Below are 15,341 nucleotides of genomic sequence, written 5' to 3'. Positions count from 1 at the left end.
GAGAGTGTATGTGCCGGGGTTGGAGGCTGGCTGAGGTCACATTTGCAGAGGGCCTGGAAGAGATGAGAGAGCTCTGTAGGTAGGATAAGAGTCTCCAGGCAGAGGCCCGGAGGTGAGGAGGACAGAGTGTGGAATGTTATTGAGTGTTATTTTGAGGACTTTGGATTTAACTGGAAGGAGGCTTTTTTCCCTGGTAAAACCAGAATCGGAGAGTAGGGCTTTAGTCTGATGGTCACAATGGCCTAATACTCCATCCCTGAACTTGACAGACATTCCCCTCCAGTCACAGGACCAGTGAACACCCTTGTACCTCCCCCACAGGGCTTGCCTTCCTAAGCTTCCGAGAGCAGGAAGATGCAAACCCTGAGCACAGTGCTTGCCCGGTAGGCAGTATGTACTCAATAAGAGCTTGTTAAATGAATGAAATAAAGAGGTTAAAGCAAGGATGGTTGTGCACCCTGCTTATTTAAAAAATTTTTTTTGATTGATTTTTTACAGAGAGGAAGGGAGAGGGACAGAGAGGCAGAAACTTCAATGAGAGAGAAGCATCGATCAGCTACCCCCCCTTCTCCCCACAACTGGAGGTGTGCCCCCTGCAACCAAGGCACATGCCCCCGACTGGAGTTGAGCCTGGGACCCCTCAGTCCGCAGGCTGATGCTCTATCCACTGAGCCAAATTGGTCAGGGCACGCCCTGCTTATTAATAAAAACAAGTTGAGCAGCTCTGAAACATAAAGCACAGAGAAAGACTAGAAATCTTGGAGAAAGGGGGCTTTTGGGTTGAGTGAAAGCACTTTCTTGGGGTTTAAATTGATACTTGCTCGGGAATAGGGGGAAAATTTCAGCACTTTATCATTATTAGCTTCTTCAAAGTATTCCATGTCAGCCTTTTGCTGTTCCTATAATACATTGGTATAAAGGATAATGTAGTACTTCAACTGAGAAATCATATGCAGTTTGATTTTTCTTCATAGTGATACTTTAAGGAGTTGAAGTCATTTTGCCCTAGTTGGTTTGGTTCAGTGGGTAGAGCATCGGCCTGTGGACTGAATGGTCCTGGGTTCAATTCCAGTCAAGGACATGAATCTCAGTTGCTTGGGCCCTGGTCAGGGTGAGTGCTGGAGGCAACCAATTGATGTGTTTCTTTCACATCTATATTTCTCTCTGTCTCTCTCTCTTTCTCTTTTCCACTCTCCCTAAAAATCAATGGAAATAATATCCTTGGGTGAGGATTAAAAAAAAAAGGAGCTGAGGTCATTTAAACATAAGTTTTTAAATGACACTTGCAAAATCAGATGAAACTACTATTGTGTTGTTGATCTTTTTAAAAAGAGGCTCTGGTGGAAAACAGCATGGAGTTTCCTCAAAAAATTAAAAATGGAGCTACCTTTTTGGGAATATATCCTCAGAATCCCAAAACACCAATCAAAAAGAAGATATGCACCCGTATATTCATAATAGCGCAATTTACAATAGCTCAGATCTAGAAACGGCTTCAGTGCCCATCAGCAGATGAGTGGGTGAAAAAGCTGTGGTGCATTTATACCATGGAATACTATACTGCTGTAAAAAAGAAGGAACTCTTAACCTGTGCAATATTAGACCTGGAGAGGATTATGCTAAGCCAGTCAGAGAAAGATAAGTACCATATGATCTCACTGACATGTGGAATCTAATAAGCAAAATAGGCTGACGAATGACATGGAACCAGGAGCATGGATGCATGGAAGAGTCTGGCAGATGCCGGGTGTGGGTGACTGAATAAGAAAGGTGAAGGAATTAGCTAAAGAACATATATGCATACCCCATGGACACAGACAGTAGTGGGGTGACGGCCAAGGGAGGGGAAGGTAGAGGTGGGTGAGGATGGGCAAAGCAGAGAGAGAATGGGGACCCCTGCAATAATGTCAACATTTAAATGTTTTAAATTTAAAAATAAGTGAAAGCAGCGTGCCAAATAAAATAAACAAAGTGAGGCTCAGTGGGTGGAATCTGCCTGCATTTAGTTTGGGCATGAAAAGAGTGTTCACAGTTTTGCTCATGGTGTGGGTTGAATTATTTGGCAGTTCCTCAGAAAATGATCTCACCCCAGCTGATAAACAGGAGCACAGACAGCCAGAGTCCAGGAGCAGACGCAGGTGCAGGTCTGACTTGCTGCCTCTGGAACAAAAGAACAGCAGAGGAGCAGACGGGAGGCAGGCGAGCAGGTTTTCACTGCCCTCTCACACGTACTAATGTAGCTGAAATAGCTCCATGGTAATGTAGCCAAGCAGATGCCAGGTCATCCTCATCCTGGGTTTGATGTGGCGTCCTTCTGTCACCGTCCTGAGGGAGTAATGACAGAAAGAGGAACTCCCACACAGCACCAGCTTTTTGCTTACTGTTCAATGACTTTGCTTTCTTCACATCTGGGACACATTAAAGTTTAATTCAAAAGTATAACAACACAGACGAGGCTATGTGGGAAGCACATGGAGGTTACAATTTTCCAAGAGATTTTTTCCCCCCTGAAATGTTCCTAGAATACATTTGTAATTACTCTTAGAGACTCTCTCCTGCCTCTTTCCACCTCCATACAATAAACCACAGAAATGCAGATTTACTCCTTAGGTTTAGTTATGTTTATTACTATCTCTGCCACCACCACCTCCGGCAGCTTTACCTCCTTTTATCTTTCCCAGACTGGAAAGGGAGGGAGCCCTGTGTGGTGGTGGCATGTGGTTATCTGCCTATCGAGTTCTAATGAGCACAAATCAGTCACCGATAGCAATTAAAAATACGAGGAAGGCAGGCTTTTTAAAATGGCACGACCTATTGGACTTGGCAGAAGTGTAAGCATCGGCAGACTCTGAGAAAGCCAGGCTCAGAAGGGGCAGGAACCAAGGGAGAGCACAGCAGACCAGGTTGGCCCAGGAGCAGCCCCCAGGTGCCACCTCACCCTCTCTGGCCTTGCTGTACAAGTTTCCACCGCCCCAGAATCTTTCCGTGACTGTCTGCAGATGCAGTCTCCCGGGGGCATCAGCCTGGATCCCAGCCCCACTGACAGGCTGAGAGGAAGCAGCTGCCTGCTCTGCGTGGCCTGGTGGGATGAACGGAAGAGCAAAGGGGAAGGTTCCTCTCAGTGGGAACAGTGTTGGGTCTAGGGAGCTCCCAAAAGGCAGAGGTCCACTACTGTTCTATAAAGACCTGGGTTAGCAAGTATTTCTCTGTAGATTGGGAAAAGGTTCTTACTACTCTAAGAATATATTTTTGCATTGTTTTCTCTTTCCAGATGGCACTGAGATTGCAACTTCAACCTTGATGGGATTTTTGCTAATGAATGATTTTAAACTTGTCATTAATAAAATAACATACAATGTACAGTGCCCCAAGAAAGGTAAGAAACACAGCTGTGCGACCATCTTAACATTTCCCTGTAGCCATGGGACTTCTATAGGGAGGTAGTTTATTTTTTTTTAAATTTCTTTATTGATTATGGTATCACATAATTGTCCTCTTCCCCCATTCCCATCCCAAACCACTCCCCAGGTATTGCCTCCCCCCACATTGTCCATGATCACTGGTTAGGCTTATATGCATGCACACAAGTCCTTTGGTTGATCTCTTCACCTTCCCCTACTTTCTCTCTGAGGTTTGACAGTCTGATCGTTGCTTCTCTGTCTCCAAGTCTGTTTCTGTTCATCAATTTATGTTGTTCATTATTCCCCTAGATGTGTTAGATTATGTGATATAAGGAATTTCCTTATAAGGACCGATAAGCCATAATGGTTATGCTGAGAGGCAAATGAATCAGTCTGTAGTGAGTTCCTTCTGGGCCAGCAGTTCTTTTGAATCAGTCTGTAGTGAGTTCCTTCTGGGCCAACAGTTCTTTTGAGTCCCCATTTCAATGTCAAACAGTTCCTTATGTGTACATGTCAGCTATGATATTTCAGATCTGGTTGGTGGACAAATGGTGTTTATGCAGGTCCAACCATCTCTGGTTTGGTCCTGGGCAACCTTCAGCGATGCACAGCTTCTGACTGCTAGTATGGCAAGGCACTGTCAGCATCTTCCATCTCTGGACTGATTCTCTTCTGACTTCATGGCTGGGGCAATCCTGTCAATTCCTCTCTGTTGCAGGAATCCACATGGTCTTAGAGTTGTTTTCTGAAAATATACAAACATATTCTTGACCAAAAGTTAATAAAGGGATATTTTCTATAAATTTGACTTGGGATCCCTTTTCATTTCCCCCCTTCCCCCCCAAATGATTTTCCTTTGGCTTGTTTTGACAACATGTATGTTTTTCATGGGTGTCTTGCTGTTAGCATTTCAAATGAAAGTTAATTTTCTAAAGTACAAATTTTCTAGATGTAATTTACTCGCAGGATATTTTTCCTTACATGATATTTTTCTACTATCACCCCCTTTTTTAATTTAAATATTAGGAAGCTTTTGGAAATTTTATAATATAGTCTTGATAGCTTTTACATTTTAATTATTTGCTCTAAAAATTACATGTTATGTAATTTTACCATTAGATGAACTGTCAATAAGAATTTTTGTTAACACTTTAGGAACAGCTTTTTGTACAGTACAATCAATTTTTCTAGAATGTTAGCTTATTTCAATTAGCCAATTTAATTTCCTCTGAGAAATTGACTACTATTCACCTGTCAAACTCAACACTCTATTCAACAATCTTATTTTATCCTATGTGTATTAGTGGAAAGGATTATTTGCCTTCTTGAGTAGGCCCTGAGCATTCCTGGTACAAGGCTGAATTTGGACATCAAAAACCCACTTCCCAAAAAACCCCCCAAAAAACCCACTTTCTCTCACCTTGGGTACAAGACATCTCAAACAAGTCTTGTTGCAGTGAGAGGACAGCTGCTGTCAGCCAAGTCTCTGTCTGTTACGTAGGTCCCGATTTGAGCTGTGCCTGGGAAGTGAATCAGCCATGGGGCAGGAGACCTCCCTCAGAATGGGAGAAGGTTCAGGCGCCTGCTATGTTGCAGGGGGTTGGTAAGGGTCTGTGCCCCACCTCTGTTGATTTCCAAGTTCTCTCCTGATGGCCCCTCTGCGACTGTGCCTGTCTTAGGTTGTTCCTTCCATAAGGAATCTTACCCATTTCTGGCTAACCAGCCATCCTCCGGGGCCAAACAGGGTGATGTGAGTTCAGTTTCTCTCCTTGGTATCCTATGCCCCTGTGGCCTCCACCCCCAGTGCCTGCCTTGGGATCCCCTCGCCTACTGGCAAGGCCCGGGCACTGATCTCATATTCTGGGGAACCCATATTTCTTCTCCAGAGAGGGCCCAGCTCACCCCACTGGGCAGGAGAGAGATCCATGGTACCAGCCACCATGATGCTTCAACCTTGGCATGAAATGAAAGCTCAGGCAACAGCTGTGGGCAACTGGACCATGAGGAGAAGGTCACTCTTGGCCAAAAGGGCAAGAGGGGCCAAAATAGAATGCTCATGTGCCTTCCAAGAGGGCCCTCTACACAGTGGAAAAGATTAAGTCCTTTCATGTCGTTTTTAAATTGCTGCCAGACATTCAAAGGATTGGTTTGTAAGTTTGTTTAAATCCTTTCATGCCTATATTTATTTATTTATTTATTTTAAAAATATTTTATTGATTTCTTACAGAGAGGAAGGAAGAGGGGTAGAGAGCTAGAAATATCAATGAGAGAGAAACAGCGACCAGCTGCCTCCTGCACAACCCCCACCAGGGTTGTGCCCGCAACCAATGTACATGCCCCCGACCGGAATTGAACCTGGGACCCTTTAGTCCGCAGATCGACACTCTATCCACTGAGCCAAACTGGTTTTGGCTTCATGTCGTTTTTAAATTGCTGCCAGACATTCAAAGAATTGGTTTGTATGTTAGTTTGGGACAGATGTACTAGCAACAAATTCCCTCTATTTTTGTTTGAGAGTCTTCATGTCTCCTTCACTTTTGAAGGATACAGAATTCTAGGTTAGTGGTGATTTTCTGTAAACACTTCGAATATTTCACTCTACTCCCTTCTTCTAGAGTTTCATAGAAGTCAGATGTACTATAAATTTTTTCACTTTTATTAACTATTTTTGTTCATTGTTTATTTCTCCATACACTCTTCTACTGCCCCCAACCCCCTTTCCCTTTGCAGACATAACTTTATCTTTGCTCTTCTATAGGTAAGGAGTTTTTTTTCTCTGCCTTTTTTCAAGATGTTTTCTTTCTCTTATTGATTTTCTTTAGTTTGAATATGATATGCCTATAAAGGGGGCCTGGAGGCATTTATCCTCTTGATATTCTCTGAAATTTCTGCATCTGTTGATGGTTTGGTGTCTGACATGAATATGGGAAATTCTCAGTCATTATTGCTTCAAATATTTCTTTCTAGCTGACTCCTTTCTTCCCATTACATGAATGTTATACCTTTTGTAGTGGACCGAAGTTCTTTGCTATCCTGCCCTGTTTTATTCAGTGTTCTCTCTCTCTCTCCCTCTCCCTCTCCCTCTACCTCTCCCTCTCCTTCTCCCTTTCCCTCTCCTTCTCTCTCTCCCTCTCTCCCTCTCTCCCTCTCCCTCTCCCACTCTCTCCCCCTCTCCCTCTCCCCCTCTCTCCCCCTTTCCCTCTCCCTCTCCGTCTCCCTCTCCCTCTCCCTTTCCTTCTCCTTCCTCTCCCTCTCTCTCTCCCTTTCTCTCTCTCTCACTCTCTCTTTCTCCCTCTGTTTTCAGTTTGGGACATTTCCATTGACATCTTCAAGTTTAGAATTATTTACTTAACCTGTTCCATCTACTAATGAGCCCATCAAGAGCATTTTTTATTTCTGGTGTAGCTTATATTTCTCATCTGTTCTTGCATGTTACCTACTTTATTTCAGTAGAATCCTTATCACATTAATTATAGTTATTTCACATTTCTGATCTTCTGTTCCTTTCTCTATTCTCTATCTGATATTCCTATTATGCATACTATAAATACTTTTTGCAATTGTACCACATTTCTTGGATATTCTGTTCCCTTTCTCCCATTCTCAACCCCCCCCCCCTTTTTTTTCCCCTTTCAGTTTGGGAAGTTTTTATAGACATATCCTCACGCTCACTGACTCTTTCCTCCCCTTTGTCTAGTTTACTGTTGAGCCCATTAAAGGCATTCTTCACTTTTATTATGGTATTTTGGTTTCTGGCCATAGTTTTGTTTTGTTTTTAATTATAATTCCCATTTTTCTGTTTACATTACTCATTTTTCTTACATATTGTCCACTTCTTTCATCATAGCCCTTATCATTTTAATCACATTTGTCTTAATTTCATGGTCTGATAATTCCAAGCCTCTGCCCTATCAGATTTTGCTTTGTTTCTTCAGTTTTTCCCCCTCTCCTTTTACCTTGCTTGTAATTTTTTGTTGAAAGCTGGATGTGATGTATTGGGTGATAGAAACAGAAGCAGGGTAGTCTTTGGTGTGAGGCTTTATGTATATCTGGATAGGCCTTTGGCCTGCCCTGCAGATATGAGGCCAGTGAGCCCACGTCTTACTTGTCCTCAGGGTTAAGAGGTGCTTCGCTGACTCAGACTTGCCCAGCCTCACAATGTAAATTAAATTAGAAGGGGCGCAGTAGGCATGGTTGGAAGGAAAATGACAGAGGAATTGTATGAGGCTAATGGGACATGACGTTTATAAAATAGTAAATTTGCAGTTTTTATTTTTATTTTTTAAATATATTTAATTGATTTTTTACAGAGAGGAAGAGAGAGGGACAGAGAGCTAGAAACATCGATGAGAGAGAAACATCCATCAGCTGCCTCCTGCACACCCCCTACTGGGGATGTGCCCGCAACCAAGGTACATGCCCTTGACCGGAATCGAAACTGGGACCTTTCAGTCTGCAGGCCAACACTCTGTCCACGGAGCCAAACCAGTTTTGGCAAATTTGCAGTTTTAAAAAAAATGCATCTACAGCCCTAGCTGGTTTGGCTCCGTGGATAGAGCATCAGCCCACAGACTGAAGGGTCCTGGGCTGACAGTGTCTCCAGGATCCCGCGTTGGATTCTGGCCAAGGGCACGTATCTTGCTTGCAGCCTTCATCCCTGGCCCTGCTCCGGGCATGTGTGAGAGGCAACCAATGTGTCTCTCTCACATCCATGTTTTTCCCTTTATCTCTCCCATCCCTTTCACTCTCTCTAAAAATCAATGGAAAAATGGGTCACACTGTCGCTCGCTCTCTTTCTGCCACCATCTTGGTTCCGCGTTCCCCACACCAAGTGCACGGTGAGGCCACAGAAACCGTCCCTGCTGCAAAGCACGAGCTGCCACCGCCCCAGGCTGAGACAGGGTCTGGAACAGAAGCTGACAGTGATGAATCAGTACCAGAGCTCGAAGAACAAGATTTCACACAGACAACCACACAGCAAGCCCAGCTGCCTGCGGTGGCTGACATCGATGGAGAACCAGTCAGTAAAGCAAAACAGAGGCGGAGTGAAAAGAAGGAACAAAGGCTATGTCCAAACTGAGTCTTCGGCAGGTTACAGGGGTTACTAGGGTATCTTAGAATATCCTCTTTCTCAAAACCAGATGTCTGCAAGAGCCCTGCTTCACATACCTACCTAGTTTTGGGGGAAGCCAAGATTGAGGATTTATCTCAGCAAGCACAGCTAGCAGTTGCTGAGAAATTCAAAGTTCAAGGTGAAGCTGTCTCAAGTATTCATGAAAACACCCAGACTCCAACTGTACAAGAGGAGAGTGAAGAGGAAGAGGTTGATGAAACAGATGTAGAAGTTAAGGACATAGAATTGGTCACGTCACCAGCAAATGTGTCAAGAGCAAAAGCAGTCCGAGCCCTGAAGAACAACAGTAATGATAGTGTATATTATGGAATTAACAATGTAACCATATAAAAAGGAGGATGCTTTTTGTGTGTGTTTCAAGAGTTACTGCAGCTTAGTTTGATGTTTCTATCATTAATAAGGTTATGGCTTCTTGTGGAATGAAAACAATCAGTGGAAAAATATCCTCAGTTGAGGATTAACAAAACAAACAAACAAAAATGCATCTACACTCCATTTCTTTTTAAAAATATATTTTTATTGATTTCATAGAGGAAGAGAGAGGGAGACAGTGATAGAAACATCAGTGATGAGAGATAATCATTGATTGGCTGCCTCCTGCATGCCTCCCCACTGGGAATGGAGCCCGCAACACAACCCAGGCATGTGTCCTTGACCAGAATCAAACCCGGGACCCTTCAGTCCGCAGGCTGACTATCTATCCACTGAGCCCAATCAGCTAGGGCTACACTCCATTTCTTTCCTAAAGCATTGTCAAATTTGGATTTGAAAATTTAGAATGTGAAAATGAAATCCACATTGCCAGGACCGGTTTAGCTCAATGGATAGAGCGTCAGCTTGGGGACTGAAGGGACCCGGGTTCGATTCCGGTCAAGGGCATGTACCTTGGTTGCGGGCATATCCCCAGTAGGGGGTGTGCAAGAGGCAACTGATCGATGACTCTCATCGATGTTTCTAACTCTCTATCTCTCTCCCTTCCTCTCTGTACAAAATCAATAAAATATATTTAAAAAAAAAAAGAAAAAAGAAAAAGAAAATGAAATCCACATTGAAGGCACATAGAAAAGGAATAAACACCTTCTGAAGACAAAACAATTCCCTCTCATTTTTGGCTTTGGTTAGGAGATACCAGAGACAAACATTGAAATTTATAAGATAACATATGAAATCTGCAATGCCCACACTTCTGAAAGTGTATAGTCAAAAGTGTTTGCAATTGAATTCAGATAGACATTTTGTGTCACGTGACATAGACCAAACTTCAGTCCAGCTGGTCAGCGCCCTCTCCTTAGCTAGGCCTCACCTTGGCCTGTAAAAACTGGGCACTCTCAGAACAATATATTTTCTCTCCCCTACCCCCCACCCCCGCCCCCGACACACACACAAACACACTAAAAGACTTGAATAAACACCAGCAAAGTTTCTAACAGTTCAAAGGCCATATTCCTGGGATGATGAAATGTTTGCCTGAGAAAGCTCAACACTTTCAGGAGAATTTACTGTTTGTTCCAGTGAAAACCTGGTGATGGGCAGATAGGTCTGAGGCCTCTCAGAGCAGTAACTGTAAGAAGCTTGCAATTACACACCCTTTCTCTACTCCTCTGGAGTGTAAATCTTCTGCCACCCAGAGCTGTCTCCTTAGGAACCCAGAGGCTGCTGTTTGCGATGCAGGCATTCAAGGAGGTAACTCTTGCTCTCCCAGCCTGGTGGACCCCTGCTCTGGCAGGCGCCAGTTAACAATTCCAGATGGCCCAGTCTCTTTAACCACCTCCCATTCCCACTTTTTGTAAATTCCCACTTCCCTAACTCTGCTTAAGCCCTTGATGCTCCCCTCTCTCCCTTAGAATGCTCAGTCACCTCTGGGCAAATAGAAGTTGAGTTCAGCCCTAACCGGCTTGGTTCAGTGGATAGAGCATTGGCCTGCAAACTCAAGGGTCCCGGGTTCGATTCCTGTCAAGGGCATGTACCTTGGTTGTGTGCACATCCTCGGTGAGGGGTGTACAGGAGGCAGCTGATCGATGTTTCTCTCTCATCGATGTTTCTGACTCTCCCTCTCCCTTCCTCTCTGTAAAATATCAATAAATATATTAAAAAGAGAAAAGGAGTTGAGTTCAGTACACGCTGGATCCCCTTTCTTGTGCAATAGTTACTGAATGAAGTCTGTCTTTACCATTTTAAATTGGTGTCTGGCTTTGTTTGTCTTTGAAACCTGCCACAGCTTTGGACAAAATCGTGGCCCACCTGTACCTTTCTTCTGCATGGACACCTTTTAAATATTAGAGTGTATTTCATCAAAACAAAAACTGACTGTTCTGCAACTCTCAAAAGCCTAGGATGGAACTTCTGGTTTTCACCTCTTTGAGGCAGCTTTAACTTATATTGTGGAAGTGATTAAAGACCACAATATGGGGGAAAGGAGACCTATGTAAAACTTTAGACAATAAATAAAAATAAAAGACCACAGTAAGTCTGGAAGAAGTGGGTGGAGACAGAAGAGAAATAACTGCAGGACTCTTGGCAAAACCTGAAAAACCGCCGGGCTGAGAGTGACTCCAGGATCGAAGTCCCTCTGCAGTTGTTCGCTGCTGCCTGGAGGAAAGGTCCTTCTCCTCACCTTGTCCCCTCCCTCAGGTTCTCTTCCACAACTGAGAGACAGTTATAGCCCTCGGGAAGGTATGACAGCCCAGTTCGTGTGAATTCATAGATCCATAGAGACGAAAGGATGAGAGAAATCCATCATCAGAAGAATTAACTGTGTTAAAGTCTCGGACATGATGACCCCCTTCCTTGTCAGTCTGAGCCTCTTTTCAGATCTGTACCTTGCTGTAAAGAGCTTACACTTGAATTGCTTTTAATAAGCATATTATACTTCGGTTTACATGTTTGTACACCGGCTTTCCTCCCCTATGGATCCTAAAATAATTTTTGGGTAGGTGGTTGGAGGGTAGGAGGAGGGGTCTTGTGTGGAACTCAGCAATAAAAGTGAGCCCATAAACGAATGTGTTATAAACTAAGGTGAGGTATGCACCTGGGTTCTAGTAATGGATATCCCCCTTACTCTTCCTGTACAAAGATTTTTAAAGAAACAGCAAGTCATATTACAAAGAAAAAAGGCAAACAAAAATATGATGATTTTAAGCCTGCTGTCTGGTAACTTACCATTCCAGATTGTCTTTGTATCAGCGGGACTGACAGAATCACCTGAGGCGGGAAGAAAGGCCCATACCAAAGGCTTCCCAGGAGGAAGCCGGGCTGATGGGCCAGCGCGGGGGCCAGCCGCGGGGAATCCGATGTGGGTCCCTGGACTTGCAGACCCTGGAGGAAAAATGCGGTGACTGCCTTATGTTTCCCTTGTGTCTTTTCTCAGAAAAACTGAGCAGTGAGCACACTACCGACTTGGAAGATATGAAATCCTTGGTTCACAGGCTGTTCACAGCCTTGCATTTAGAAGAGTTTCAGAAAAAGAGGGAGCACCATTTGCTGGAGGAAATTGACCACCTGAAGGGACAGCTGCAGCCCCTCGAACAGGTTAGGAAACGTCACAGTTGAGTCTGAAAACAATACCCAGTTTTTATTGAGTGCTGCATTTTTCTACAAACTAAGGTGAGGTACTCACCAGGGTTCTGGTGATGGACATTCCGCTCACTCTTCCTGTATGAAGATTTTTTTTTTTAAAGAAACAGCAAGTCACATTACAAAGAAAACGCTTTGTTTGAATGATTTACATATACTCACGTTCTCCTTTAACCCTCACAGTGAGCTACAAGTTTAGTACTGCTGTCTTTCTCATTCCTCAGCGGGGGAAACGGAGACGGCAAAGGCCCACAGCTAGTCTGGGGAGCCAGACCCGAACTCCGGTGGTCCGACTCGAAGGCTGCCATCTCAGACTCTGCTCTGCTTCCTCTCCACGGAAGGCCGTGATGTCTCTGTAAATAAGTATAATATGAGCCGGGGTGCACTAGCTGCACTGTTACCCCAGTTTCTCTATTAGAGTTAGCTCACGGCTCCAGCTCTGCTTAACAGAACTGCAAGTGGAGAGTCAGTGAGGGCTTCCTAACATCTGAGGTAAATCTGTGGAGGAGAAAAAAACTTTTTGGGGGAGGAGGTAGTGGAGTCTGTTTTAATTTTAGGGGGGAAAAAACTGCATTTTAAAAAATATATATTTTATTGATTTTTTATTGAGAGGAAGAAAGAGGGATAGAGAGTTAGAAACATTGATGAGAGAGAATCATCGATCAGCTGTCTCTAGGGGATGTGCCCGCAACCAAGGTACATGCCCCTGACCGGAATTGAACCTGGGACCTTTCAGTCCGCAGGCCGACGCTCTATCCACTGAGCCAAACCGGTTTGGCAAAACCCCCCCAAAAACTGCATTTCTTAAATCAGTGATTCTCCTTGTGATTTTTGAAAAAGGGTAGTGTGTAACTTTGTATATGAATAGAAAATTTCTGGAAATAAAATAAGCTTTTAATAGTGGTTAACTCTTAGGATATGTAGGGATGGCGGAGAGGACTTTTTACTATTATTTATTGGATTGTATACCTACATTTTAATTTTTCTTAAAAATTTTTTCTTTATTATTAAGAACAAAAAGTTGGCCAATGGGAAGTTTTCTTCACTGTCCTCCCAGTACCATATACCCACACCTGTGAACCATCTCAGATTTTATGTGCAAGTGCAAATATGTTACATTTTCCCTTTTCCAGAAAAGGACATGGCTGTTACACACTATTCTTACTCTTTTTCAATTAACAATATTCAAGCCTACCTCATTTTATTTCTCTTGGTTTTATTGCGCTTCATAGATATTGCTTGCTTTTTTCTTTTTCTTTTTTCTTCAAATTGAGGGTAAAACCCTCTACCAGCAAAACAATAACAATTTGCTAAAGGCTCAGATAATGGTTAATAATCTTGAAAATAAATTGTTTTTAAATTAAGGTATGTACATTGCTTTTGTAGATGCAATACTGTTGCACACTTAATAGACTGCAGTGTAAACATTACTTTTATATACACTGGGAAACCAAAAAATCCACATGACTCACTTTATTGCAACGTTCACTTCACTGTGGTGATCTGCAGCTGAGCCTGCAATGTGCTGGACGTGCGCCTGCATCCTGGAGAGAGCTCCGTAGGGCTGCATAGAGAGCTTCTTCATTATAGCTGCATAGTATCTTGATGGATAATTTTTGGTCTTTCAATCTTTTTAAAAAAAATCTTTATGGTTCAGATTATTACAATTGTTCCTCTCTCCGCCCCCATATCTCCCCTCCACCCAGTTCCCATCCCACCCCATACCCTTACTCCCCACCCAACTGTCCTCATCCATAGGTGTAGATTTTTGTCAAGTCTCTTCCCGCACCCCCACACCCTTTTCCATCTGAGAATTGTCAGTCCACTCCCTTGCTTTGCCCCTCATTCTATTATTTTCACCTGTTTATTCTGTTCATCAGATTTTTAATTCACTTGACTTTTAGATTCACTTGTTTATAAATGTGTATTTGTTGTTCCTAATTTTTACCTTTACCACCTTCTTCTTCTTCTTCTTCTTCTTCTTCTTCTTCTTCTTCTTCTTCTTCTTCTTCTTCTTCTTCTTCTTCTTCTTCTTCTTCTTCTTCTTCTTCTTCTTCTTCTTCTTCCTCTTCTTTTTAAAAAAAATATATATTTTATTGATTTTTTTTACAGAGAGGAAGGGAGAAGGATAGAGAGCTAGAAACATTGATGAGAGAGAAACATTGATCAACTGCCTCCTGCACATCCCCTACTGGGGATGTGCTCGCAACCAATGTACATGCCCCTGACTGGAATCAACTCGGGACCCTTCAGTCCACAGGCCAAGGCTCTATCCAGTGAGCCAAACCAGCTAGGGCTTCCTCTTCTTATTAAAAAATACTTTTCAGCATTTGATATAATATTGGTTTGTCGGTGAGGAACTCCTTTAGCTTTTTCTTATCTGTGAAACTCTTTATCTGACCTTCAATTCTGAATGATAACTTTGCTGGGTAGAATAATCTTGGTAATAGGTTCATGCTATTTATCACTTTGAATATTTCTTGTCACTCCCATCTGGCCTGCATAGTTTCTGTTGAGAAGTGAGCTGGCAATCATATGGGTGCTCCCTTATAGGTAACCAACTGTTTTTCTCTTGCTGCTTTTAATATTCTCTCTTTGTCTTTTGCTCTTCGCATTGTAATTATGATGTGTCTTGGTGTGGTTCTCTTTGGATTCCTTTTGTTTGGGGTTCTGTGTGCTTCCAGGTCTTGTAAGTCTATTTCTTTCACCAGATGGGGGAAATTTTCAGTCATTATTTCTTCAAATAGGTTTTTGTTAACTTGATCTCTCTCTTCTTCTGGAACCCCCATAATTCGGATATTGGTATGCTTAAGGTTGTCCCAGAGACGCCTTATCATATCTTCATATTTTTGGATTGTTTTTTCTTTTCTGGTTGAGTGTTTTTTGCTTTTTTGTATTTCAAATCTTTGACTTGATTCTTGCATTCCCCTAGTCTACTGTTAGGTCTCTATATAATATTTTTTATTTCAGTCAGTGTATGTTTAATTTTTAGTTGGTCCTTTTTCATATCCTTGAGGGTCTCATTAAATTTATTGGCCTTTTCTAGAAAATTCTTGAAAAATCTTATTACTGTGGTTTTAAACTCTATATCCAGTAGTTTGCTTTCCTCCATTTTTTTCATTTGTGACCTGTTTCTTTGTCTCCACATTTCTGCTGTTTTCCTGAGTTGATAGAGTGGCTTTGTGTGCTAGGTGTCCTATAGGGCCCAGTGGCTCAGCCTCCCCAGTTACCTG

The 15,341-nt window shown here is 42.8% G+C and overlaps 1 protein-coding gene and 1 pseudogene across 1 annotated transcript in view; both read left to right on the top strand.

Moving 5' to 3' along the window:
• Positions 1–15,341, top strand: part of MCUB (mitochondrial calcium uniporter dominant negative subunit beta) — an 89,278-nt gene that overhangs the window by 69,285 nt on the left and 4,652 nt on the right. The window contains exons 4-5 of the mRNA XM_036409099.2: positions 3,272–3,376; positions 11,903–12,063. Coding sequence (XP_036264992.2) covers positions 3,272–3,376; positions 11,903–12,063 — 266 coding nt within the window. The remainder of the gene's footprint in view (positions 1–3,271; positions 3,377–11,902; positions 12,064–15,341) is intronic.
• Positions 8,146–8,959, top strand: LOC118708101 (annotated as a pseudogene).

Source organism: Pipistrellus kuhlii, unplaced genomic scaffold, assembly GCF_014108245.1.
Source record: "Pipistrellus kuhlii isolate mPipKuh1 unplaced genomic scaffold, mPipKuh1.p scaffold_m20_p_1, whole genome shotgun sequence".
Classification (NCBI taxonomy): domain Eukaryota; kingdom Metazoa; phylum Chordata; class Mammalia; order Chiroptera; family Vespertilionidae; genus Pipistrellus; species Pipistrellus kuhlii.
This window is presented reverse-complemented; position numbering and strand designations above follow the sequence as displayed.